This window comes from Rhincodon typus, chromosome 26 (assembly GCF_021869965.1).
Source record: "Rhincodon typus isolate 14 chromosome 26, sRhiTyp1.1, whole genome shotgun sequence".
Classification (NCBI taxonomy): domain Eukaryota; kingdom Metazoa; phylum Chordata; class Chondrichthyes; order Orectolobiformes; family Rhincodontidae; genus Rhincodon; species Rhincodon typus.
Genome location: NC_063357.1, coordinates 24,032,091 through 24,044,753, shown reverse-complemented (window position 1 = coordinate 24,044,753; position 12,663 = coordinate 24,032,091). Strand labels below are relative to the sequence as shown.

General features: G+C 37.5%; 1 protein-coding gene across 2 annotated transcripts in view; it reads right to left on the bottom strand.

Annotated features, from left to right (window-relative positions):
• doc2b (double C2-like domains, beta) overlaps positions 1-9,168 on the bottom strand; it is a 260,828-nt gene extending 251,660 nt beyond the window's left edge. For both annotated transcript variants that reach the window (XM_048612706.1, XM_048612707.1), the window contains exon 1: positions 8,685-9,168. In XM_048612706.1, coding sequence (XP_048468663.1) covers positions 8,685-8,994 — 310 coding nt within the window. In that variant the 5' untranslated portion in view covers positions 8,995-9,168. The remainder of the gene's footprint in view (positions 1-8,684) is intronic.
• Between the last annotated feature and the right edge of the window lie 3,495 nt (positions 9,169-12,663).

Here is a 12,663-nt window from a genome sequence, read left to right as displayed (position 1 = left end):
GGAGGAACACAGAAGGTCAGGCAGCATCAGAGGAGCAGGAAAGATGGCGTTTTGTGTCAGGACCCTTCTTCAGAAATTTCAGAAACGTCAACTTTCCTGCTCCTCTGATGCTGCCTGGCCTGCTATGCTCCTCCAGCTCCACACTGTGTTATCTCTAATTTGTCAGGATATCCCTTTCTCAGATCAAGATCACTGGAAACATTGACTATTTTTCTTGAAACTTGTATCTTAGCAGTTAGTCACACCAATTCATCAGAGCAAACTTCAATATAGTTAATTGGCGAGCTCAATGTCTTCTGGCCTTTCACATATTTATTTCTCTCAGAACACATACACACTAGATTCAGGACATGCTAACAAACTTTGTAGTACCAGAACATAGATTGCTAGTTTCTTCTGGGTTTTCTCCAGTACTATGTACTACTGTCTGAGAGATTTTGTCCAGTGTCTCATTTATTGTGAACAAGCAACGTCAGTTCAAAATATATGATTTATAGAGGATCTTACTTTGTGGCTACATTTTTACAGAATGATAGCTGGACATCCTCTAAGCACAATATTTCCAGATTCAATATCCTGTGAAACCAAATTGGACATACAGCCTTCCTAGCAAAGTGAATGATGTTGGAACAGTATGGAACTATTTTTTCATGAAAAAAAAGAGGAATATTGTAGCTCACACCAAGCAAAAGAAAAACAATTATATCTCCCACAAAATAATTTTGTTTTGTACTAGAGCCAATTTCACTCCATCTGGTTTTTCATTGTCAAGTTACTCTTTAGTAAGAATCATCAAATATATGCTTATTTTATTTCATAATATGTGTCCTGTCCTAAACTTTGCATATTACTGAAGGGTCTGGCTCATGAATGATAATGACAGGTAGAGAACACATGGAGCAAGAAATGTAGAGAGCTGGATTTTGAATTAATTATTTTAGATTAAAAGGAAATTGAGCATGCTTTTAGGGCAACAACACAGCCTATATAATTTACAATATTTTCATTTCTTTAGCAAAATGATAACACTTAGACTTTTTATTGTCCAATGTTTGCTGTTTGGATCGTTCATAGCACACACTCCCCACAGTTTAGTGTTAAAAACACATTGGGCTCTTATGCGTTTCACAGCAACCCAGTTTGCATGGACTGAAAAGGTTTCAATCTGATCCAACCAGTTTCTTCAGCAGCCTGACAGAAGGCTCCAAGTCATAAGACAATGAAAGATGATCTGGAAAGTACATCCATCATTTGCTTTTACTTTCATTATTGCTTTGTTGCCACTGGATGGATGGACTTACATCCCCCTTAAGGAATGAATTTAGTTTTGGCTCAAACAAGTTCCAACTCCTCAACTAATACTGGTTTTCCCTTTACATCCATAGGCAAAACTCCAAAATGCAGCAAATAGCAGACACAACAGACTTGCGTTTTTTTTTTAAAACTATGCCATGAATATCAATAGAGCCAAGATCTAGAAACATGAATTTGAGAACTTAATGAACTTCTTGCAATGAAATATGTTGCTGTTGAATAGTTTCCAAATGCAAGGCACAACAGAAGTGCCAAACTGGCCCTGATGCAGTATCATGCTGGGTGGGTGCTTGCCTGCATTAGGCAGGAAAGTCAAGGCTCCTGGCAAATTGGGTTACTATGATGCACAAAAGTATTTTTAATGGGCAAATAGACAGAGCATATGCCATAGATACTGCACTCTGCAGAAGATGACAGGTAAATGAAAGAAGCCAGAAAAGGGCAGCATTAAGATTAATTATTTTTAAAAATGAAACAACATATTTGTACTGGTGTATACAGAAAAAAAACTGTTGAGCCTGAAGTAGGGTCACTCAGGTTAAAAGCACAGGCAGCAATAGCAGAATGGCAGAACAGATCAAGTGGACTTGATAGTAGAAAATCAGATACAAATGATATAATTATATTTGAGATTAAAAAGGGAAAAACTAAACATACTAATCAAATTCAAGGAGGATAATACTCCTGTTTCAGATAGATTGCACTATTCATTTAAAAAAAGTTTAGTGAAGAGATAATAAAGGCACTTCATAAAAAAAACATACAATATTCAACAGAAAATGCTGTGATGTGAGAGGACTGTGGGATGACTAATATAAATATCTACATTTAAGAGAAATAGAATATGCCCAGGGAACTGGAGACCAGTCAGCTTAGCATCATACTAAGAAAAGTAATGGAATCCATACCAATGGTGAAAAGAAAAAAAAATCTTGTAATACAATTGTGATAATGAGTCAGCAGCAAGGGGTTCAGAAGGGAAAGTTTGGCTTGACCAACTTCACTGAATTCTTTGAAGAGATACCAGAAAGCGCAAACTAAAATAATGCAGTAGATATGATTTAGCTAGATTTCCAAAATAAAAATCCTGACTAGACTGCTACATAATAGCTTAATGAATAAAGGTCAAAAATGGAGATTTTGGGGAAATTTAACAGAATGGATTGTCAGGCATGTTGGTTGACAATCTGGGTTCTGAAGAAGGGTCACTGGACCCAAAACGTTAGCTCTGATTTCTCTCCACAGATGCTGGCAGACCTGCTGAATGTAGAGAATTGGATAGAGAATGTAGAGATTGGATTGAATTATATATTCAGACTGGTAGAAGGTGGATATCGGTGTGCCACAAGGAACAATGCTGGGACCATTGCCGTTCACAATTTAAGTTAATGATTTAAGCATTGAAAACAAAAATGCAATTATTCAAAATTGCAGTTGACACCATCTTGGGTTTGATAATCAATGTTGAGAAGGATTACAAATAATTTTTAAAAAGCACATCAATAAACTTGCAGTATAGACATATACTGCAAGTATACGAATTTCATATAGGCATAGGAATTTCATACATGGATAAATGTGATATTACATTTTGCCATGGAGAAAAAGCTCACATACTTCTATGAAAGCTATTGAGCAAAGTATTTTCTTTCTAAAATAAATATGTACTTATTCATATACTTATTTTACTCACTCACCTAACCCTTAAGGAATATTTTAGTCTGTGGTCAGTTACCAAAGTATCTGAATTCTACATTAAATAATGGTGCAGGCGCTTTATAAAGTTTAATGTGCTGTGACATGGTTTTACGAGCAAAGCTTTAAGATTTTTTATTTCTTTATTCATTTGCCTGTAAATTCACAGGTTCCTAGATGAACAACACGCACACACTAAACTGAATGAGATTATAAGGAATATGGTGTTCTGAAGTTAGGGGTACTTATTACTACAATATTAACCAATATGATTTGAATACTATTTTTAATCTCTAGCTTTAAAAAATGTTGGATTCAAATAATTTTTCTTTTGTTAAAGTTACTTCTACTTGGTGCATTTTGTCCCAAAATTACTTACCTAGAAATTGGCTTCTGGCAGCCTGTCTGTGCAAACTGGGTGCATGGTACTTGGGAAGCAGCTGGACCCAAGGCCCAACCAGGCAACTCAGTGGCAAATGGGATTTCAAATTCAATTTCTGCTCACTTTACCATCAGCAACATCAACGACAAGCGCTGGAAGATGGCAGGAAACAATTTGGGGAGAAGGAGGCAACAATGAGAGGGTTCCAGCAATCATGAGGACTCCAGAAAGGGAGAGGAGCAGTCAGGAGAAGCCAGGCATGGTCTTTAGTTCTACAGTTGAATCAGGAGGAACACTTCTGCTTCACCTGTCTGCACAGTCAGAAACACAATATGAATTACAGACCTTTTTGATGATGACCTCTCGTGGTCCGATTAAGAACTGCATGTTGGTTGACAATCTGGGTTCTGAAGGGTCACTGGACCCAAAATGTTAACTCTGATTTCTCTCCACAGATGCTGCCAGACCTGCTGAGATTTTCCAGCAATTTCTGTTTTTGTTTCAGATTTCCAGCATCCGCAGTTCTTTCAGTTTTTACAATCTGTTCATGTTTTCCTGAATAGTGTCTGCCTGGGTTTGCATATGCAAAACCGCTTTTTGCCTGTTTCACATGCAGGTTGTGGATGTCTCTTATCAAATTTATCTTTATAGTTTACCAAACCGATGAGTGGCATTCTTCCAATATGTAATGAGCACCTGTGCCTTGCCCTATGCACCATAAGAGATCCTTACATATTCAACTTGCATGTGAAAAACTGACACAGCATTATTGACTTTGAGTCCTTACCTTTTGATGGTGTACAAACCTAACTTCTATGCCATCAGGATCACATTGCCTATTTACACGTGAAGCATCTGGTCTCTGACTACGTGCAAATTAGTTTCAACAGAGGCCAGCCTGTTTAAAGGTCAATGCAGCTGCACCATGGACATGACAGGTCAAACTTTAACATGACTTACTTACATCAGAAACTGCCTTCTGCTCAGCAATCCCACCGCCAAGATGAAAACAGACAACAGAACTCACCAGCAAAAACATGCTTTCAGAAATTCTATTCATTAGCAATCTCGACTACAGATAATATTTGTGTGAATTCAAATTAATTCTAAAAGCATGCTTAAGGAAAAGTACTGACCGTATTTGTTTCACGCAAGAAGGTTAATAGCATGATTCAAGATTTCATTCAATTAAGTGTAATGCTGGTGATTTATATTTTGTCATGAATTGGTAGGGAACTAAGGTAACTGCACAGTGATTATAAGATTATCCTCCTGACAATGGGAGTCATACCCAAACAGACAGCAAGGAAGTCTTCTCTCTGACAGGTGATTCACCACAAAAACAGGATTGGTAAATCTCAACTCAGCTTTCATTGAACACAGTTTTTCTTAAAAATCATCAACCTGTTCAGATATGCTGTGACACACTTCTACATCAGGTGGGATTTGAGCCCAGACCTTCATGCTCAGAGGTAAGGACACTACCACTGCTTCACTTGGGCCCTCAATGTCAAACACCACAAAACCACAACAAAGGATTGACTATAATTCAGAATTAAGTTGGCAGCTCTTCAGTATCATTATGTAGCCAATGCTGAAATTGTTAAACATAATACTAGAGCTCCACTGAAGTTACGATTAAAAGACATAGATACAGCAGTCAAATCACCTGGCCAGTCTGATTTGATTTATTATTGTCACATGTACCTAAGTACAATTTTGTTTTGCACGCAGTACAGGCAGATCAAACCATACAAAGTGCATAAGGATAATAGAACAAAACAAGGAATACAATGTTACAGCTGTGGAGAAGGTGCACAAAGAGCAAGGTCAGCATTAAATGCGAAATTTGAGAGGTCCATTCTGAAGTCTAATAACAGCTGGGAAGAAGCTGTTCTTGAATCTGTTGGTCTGTGTGTTTAAGCTTTTCTATGAGATTTGAATCCTGTCCAGACACTTGCAATTAATGCTCAACTTCTTTCTATTTGTGATGTGTTCCTAATCAAGCCATTCGGACTGGTTAGGACACATCTCCGGTGTGAGGAGATTAAACCCAGATTTTCTGGGTCAGGTTAGATGTTTGATTTAGATCAACCTGCTTAGGTGTATTATGACAACACACTCCTGAAGCAAGTGGGACTTGAACCCACAGTTTATGGCCTAGAGGTAGGGACACTACCACTGCACCACAAGCACCCTCTGAAATGCAGGATTGGACAGGGTCCACAGGACTTTCAGTCTAATGCTCTCCCAACTCCTCTAGTTCAACCAACCACCTGGTTTATTTCTATAAAATGAAGTTAAATTGAATCCTAGATCTCAATTCAGCTCCCAGGCACCTCTATGCAGTATTGATGAATTTGTTTGCAATTGAGTACCAATTTAAATCAGTAACACTATAATGTTATTAACTACTAATCAATATCCATGTGATTGGACCAGCTAACACAAAGAAAATTGTTACACTGGTACAACTTTCTGCCTTGCAATTGTGCAGTTAGACATTTAGACTTCCGAGCAAACTACACTTTTTTGCAATTACTGCAGATCCATAGATGCATACTGCACAAGAGGAAGCCATTCACGTCAATGAGCCTGCGCTAACATTTTTGTGGTGAAAACCAAATTTACTCCACTTCTCTGGCCTTTGACAGTAATGCAACAGCTGTAATCATCCCCTTTCAAGAGGTAGATTTGCCCTCCACATGGTTTTGAGCACTCAGCTAGCTGTCTAAATGCCAGTAAGAAATTGGAAAACAAATGTTTTGAACTAGCTCATCCTTTCCAGGTCACTACAATGTTGGATAACCGGCTAGCTGGCCTCTGGATTTGGGGGTTTGGCTTTAGGGGGAGGAAGGTACTGGGAGCAGTCCAAGTTGACTTTATGAAGATCCCCTGTTCCTCTTGACCTCACAATATAAATAAAATCTCAGCACTTCTTCCATGGAACCTCTAGCTGAAATTGACTACAACACCACATTCTATTCTTCTGTCATATCAATACAGATCTCTTCACAATTTCAATCCCACTGCTGTCTTTGCCACTTTCAAACTCCATTACTTTAAGTCTCCTGAATTCCATCCTTCCCTAACAGCAACTCCTTACCTAACAGCATCTCGTTCCCAATGTCAACATCATCTCGATGCACACAATCCAGCTTTCAGATCACTACTGCCCTCAGCAACTTGCTGAATCTTCCAAAGTCACAATCCATCTTCCTATTTTGAAAGTTTTCCCCATTCCCACTCCCCATCCTTGTTATGGCCTTGCTGTTTAATACCTCTGCAATCCCATTTAGCATTTCCCATATTTACCTTCAAGAGCACAGGCTGCAAATGTCTGAAAATTATGTTTCTTAAACCCCTACCCTTTGTACTGCTGTCCTGTCTTCAAAAACCTCCCTAAAGTCAATCTCTTTAATTATGCGTTTGGCAACATCCCTAACCCTTCTCCTGTGTCTCCTTGGTGTCCACTTATTTCAACTGCTGTGCAATGCATTGAAGCTGCTACCTAACTGCAGCTTTCATTCATCCAGCATTGATCCCAATTTGCAGTTCCTACTACCTCTCACTGAAATCAAGGCTAGGTATAAACCTCTAGCATTCCTATTAAATTTTAAATGGAAACTTGGGTCTTACCTAGTCTGATTCATTCAACCTGGTTTGCTCAAAGAGAAAATAATTTTATTCTTTTTCAGAGGAACTCCAATCTTAATAGGTTTAATCAACCAAGTTGCACTATATGTCTGCTCTTTCCAGCCATTGTAATACCTCATGTTGAATACAGATTGCCTATGCATAATAATCATGTTAAATTTTCCATAATTTTTTGTAAGCAGCATTAGTTGGATTGTTAACTCCTCAGGACTAATTAAGAATTATTCTTGGAGATTTGTTTCCCCTTTCTTATCAGGACTACAGTCCACTGTGCAGGATCAGCTGATGGATTTTGAGCCGACCATGCCAAGTCCCTGATGGGAACTGGTCGAATAGGGCTCTCTCAATGTATTCTAGGCTGGCTGTGTGGATCATTGTAGAGTGAAGAATAATAAACTTGAATTAATCAAACTGAGAACACATGTCCAAAAATGCAAAATTAGTTAAATTCAATTGCAGTATTTCTCAAAAGTATATTTTCAAATTACTTGTTACAACAACAATACACGGGATATGACTGATGCATTCAACAATTGTGTTAAAATTTTAATTTTTTTTAGAATTTTAGGGACACTTACAAACAACTGTACCCTGCAGCATTTAATGCCACAAAATATGTTGAAACACAAATACTATAGCTATATAGTTCACCTAACCCAAGAGGTAAAAAACATTAGTGTTGACAAAGATCTCCAATTTATTGCTGTTTTCACAATACTGGGCTACATGTTGACTTGTCAAGTAGAGCCAAATCCCCTTCATATGCAACATTAAAACAAAATCAATACTAAAGACTGTGGTTTGCCTGTGATATCAATGGACATCCATTCCTTTTCTTTATTTTCACAGTACATGTGTGACAGGTGTATACCCTGCAGCTTTCTGGAATTATTTGAGCAGAACAGCTTTTCAAACTGCACTGTTATTTCAAATACTTATTTCTACAAGTCTGTTTGAAAGTTTATCCGTCCTGAAATTAGTGGGACTGGAATTCATAAAATTAAACACGCCATACATATTTGAATAAACATGTCCCCCAGTTTTAAAATATCCCTTGCTTTTTCTGAAGTTTAGGGTGAACAAGCCAGAAATCCTAATGCCCTACAATCATCAAACGCGGAAATGTCAACAGTCTAGGGTAAAAAAAAATCAATGTTAGATTTGCTTAAAAATATTCTCTGGTTAACCATTCAAGATCAAGTTTATTGAAATCTCCAGTGATCAGTCTGAGATGAAAAAAGTAACGCTACATACTTTCCATTTTGAATAACCGAAACCAGTTGCTTTGTGTCAAGATAGTTTTCTAATCCAGACTGATTAAATAAAGAGCCAATGGGACATGAGAAAAGGATGGTTAATGGCAGATGGCTTCATCAATCAGGTTAGCATTAGTGAAGTTTCACTTTAACACTTTGCACTCCAACCTCCCTTAACTAGAATTTCTATTGCTGCTTGAAATGCCACAGTGGTCTTTAAAGGGTTAAAAGTTAATTTTGGAATTAACTGAAATGCTGCAAACATAAGATGGTTGTACATTTATTTTTTAAGCTTACAAAAAAAGAAGGAAAAAGGTTTACAGCAATAGCATGCTATCACAAATATAAAAATTAGTTAAATTGTGAAGTAATGGACTTACTGGAGTCATCGGATTCATAGCCTTCAGCCTCGGTGTCCTCCTCATGTTTGGTAGGTGCAGCAGATGCAGCTCCATATGCCCCAAATAATTTGTCCACATCGTCCTCCTCTGTAGCCTCTGACTGGGTGACAGAGGGCTGGCTGACAGTGGAATGCACAGAGTTGCGGCTCACAGCTGCTGGAAGACCACGAGGAAAACGGGGGAAGTAATCAGAGATTTGTTTAATAGGTTTAATAGGACCTGGGCAGACATCAATAGCCATATGCTCTTGAATACTTATGGCCATTTTTTCTCCTTTTCGGACTGTCATGCATGCAACCCTTTTTGACACAGCAGACAGCAAAATGAAGAAATAAAAGCCACCCTGAATCTTGAATTGGGCAATGAACACTGAGAGTAAAGAGCCTATCTCATACACAGCAGAACTCAATCTCCAGCATTAGGCTGGGATGCTTATGTGCTTTGAGTTGTAGAAAACCTGTGCATGCTGCCTCACTGCCACAGACACTCCTTATCTTTCCAGTACTGCTGTTCAGCCTATTAATGTGTATGTGTGTGTGTGTGTGTGTCTCTCCCTCTCTCTCTTTCTCTGTGAGAGATTGATTTGGAGAGGTGGAGACTATGATGTCAGTGGTTAGCAACCAAGCAGTAAACAGGAAGCACTGGAATGAAGACAAAATCAGGTGTGAGGGTGAAGAGAGAAAAAGATAAGTCTGTCTGGAGGTGGAATGGGACTTCAATAAATCACCGAAATACTGAAAGTCATCACCTAAACAAAATATAATTCCATTTACTGCCACCTTGGACTGTGTTGAATGACCTGACTACAGATTATCGGTTCAATTAGACTGAGGCACTTCAAACATTGCTGTAAATCAGGATTAAAGTCACAGCAGCTCCTATCAGATGTTGTGAAGTAACATAAGGAGAGAAGGAAGGATGGCAGTTGTGATGCAGAGAGGACAGCAGAACAACCTGAACGTCATGCTAAAAGCAGCATATTGTAAATAAGACAAATATGTTTTGAAATAATGAACATGAGGAAGACAAACAGAATGCAGTAGCATGTGGGGCAAAGCTTTAACTATTTCAGTTCTTATTCTTCAAAGAAGCTTCAAATTGCAGGCTTCGTCGTGCAGAAAAAGAAATTAATTTGTGCAAATTTTAATGTTAGTTCTAAAAGCATAATTGGAAAAAATTCATACTTTAATGTATGATCATCAACATATTGCATCATGTTAATTTCGTGCAGATTAATTTATTGTAAATTGCATTACATTTTTAATCCTTCAATATATTGCCACACACATAAATGGTGTGGTGCGTTCTGGCCATCAATTAGAGCATTTACCACCATGAAGTTAATACAATATAAATTTAAAGAACCCAAACAACTATAAGCTTTGTTTATGAAATATGTAAATGTTTTACAAAAGAAAAATTCTAGTCATTATGTTCAACTGCCAATAAACAGCTTGCCTTCACTTCGTAATTTATAAAGCCATAGCAATTCCTCAATTAATTATTTCCCTTGTAATCACTCACAAGTAGTCACTACTTCATGGATAATATCCACAGCAGTGTTACAACTGAGCACAACATGCTATTATTTTTCAGTATCCCATTCCTCCATTAAATCTGTCACTTAATCATCTTAGCAAACATTCTAGTTCACACAATACAAATATATCTTAGCAAGCATAATGGTAATGGTTACAGGCAGCAGGAGCAAAACTGATGAAAGAAAGTCTTGAAATAAAGCAGAAAATTTGACTGAATATAGGAGAAATTCAAATGTATAAGAAACAGAGTATAGTCAAAACTTTAACATATATCCAAACAGTCAAACAACATTTTCAAATGGCTTGAAACTCATTGCTGTAAGAATATCTTGCAATATATTCACAGCCATCTACTAACTCTTGCTATTTTGGAAAACTGTACAGATCTGGTCATAGAACAGATTTAAGGCACAGAAGGTGCAAAAATGAGTTACAAGAATAATACCAGAAATGTAAGCTTATACCCATCAGGAAAGGATAACAGGTTGGAAAGAAGGTAAAGAGGAATACAAACATGGACTGGATGAGCTGAATGGCCTGTTTTTGTATCATAAATTCTCTGTAAGTTCACATTAGTTCAAAGTTGCACCATAATTATCAAATAAAGTATTACCATTTTTCTAAATGTTGTCTTATTATCATGCAATGAATACATATCTACAAGTTATAAATACACATACTTTTAATATCCATGATTGCAATAACTAATCCTAAAATACGTATGATCAGAAAATCATGTTTATATATTTGATGAAGGGTTGTCAAGCTGGGGTAACGTCTGCTTGGGTTTAGTTCACTGTTGTATTTGTAATAAGGTTGATAGACGGAGGATAGACTGTTCATCCCCCTGGTTTAAAGTGGATAATGGTGAGTGTTGTATTAAGTCTGACAGCAGCAGGCATGCAATACACCTTTAAAGATTCAGGATATCATCACCATGAGACTTGGGTGACTGAAAAGGTCTCAGTCTCCATTTTACTGGGACCACTTGCAGCGTGACACACAGAGGGAAGTGTGCAACACTATGTTACTAGATTGCTCAGGGCTAGCCCAGATATAGCAAAGCCTGATATTGTAATACATTCAGATACCAGAAGTTTTAATTGGTATCTATTAAATCTTTCAGTACAAGATTGCTCATCAAGGGCATATGTTACAGGAGTGAACTTAAATATGAGCTCACCGGACAAGAAAACTCTGCAGAAGGCAAAAGGCCCCTTCCTGTAACTATGGCAGATCAAGAAGGCTGAACAGATCAGGGTTAACTGTGGTGTTTGTTTATAAAGAAATGTCACCTGGATCACGGATATCACAACATGGTAACAGTACAGTGCTAAGCACTGTAACCGTGGTTGAAAGACACCAAGATTTAACTAACAGACCATTGAAACCCTACTGAAGATCAGCTAGAGAGTAAGCCAAAACTTTAAAGCATATAGAAAACTAACAGGCTTATGCAAGTACAAATTTGTAAATTAAAAGCCTAAAGCCCTATACCACTGTTATAATAAAACTGAAGTTTCAGCCTGCTTTCCATTTAGCAGTCAAAAATGCTTCTTTCAGATTTAAAAGTAAAAATGGCAACCAAACATTACTTATTTAAACACAGGGCACGTCATTTAGGAATGAACAGTGATTTAAGTGCTGAAGTAGTTTTCTGAACTGAAGAAGCTTACCTTCATTCAGAGGTCGGTTGGTTCTGCCTTTTTGTATCTGCAGTTTGGCACCAAAGCCTGTATGACATTGTCACTCCTTATTTAGTGTAAACTCTCTCAGGCCTTTATTTATTAAAGCCAAGTCCCAAAGTCATCAACACTCACCAAAAAGACTTTGAGGCTACAAAATAATATAATAAAGAAGCAAAAGAAGGAAAAATAGGACAGGACAATAGACCAAGAAAATAAAAGGAACAAATAAGCCCTGCATTTTACCTCAATAAAAAAAATTCAACTAGAAATGGAAGGCAAACATTTAATTATGGATTGGGCAGGAAGTGACATTTTCCCTGAATTACAGCTATTTAAGCAGCATATGCAGCTAGACTTTGCAGATCAAGCAGTAAACAATCTCCAGAAGAGATCTCTTGAAAATATTGCTTACTATCAGTAAGGAGATACTTTGCAGAATAAATACATCTGATCTTTCTAAAGACAGTAAAAATGATCCAGAGAATATCTAGAGAATACTTGAAAACTCATCATTTAGCCAAAGACACTAAGCATCAATCAATGATTTTGTCACCAGATGCCACAGCAAAGGGCATGAGTATAATTTCTCCAAGAAAAACTCAGAGGTAAATTGAATTGGTAATCACCTCTACACCAATTAAAACCTTCAGGAAAAGTCTTCAGTGTAAGAAAAAAAGGCTATACCATTGATGCCTTTGTTGAAGACAAAGACGAGCATGAAGCTATACC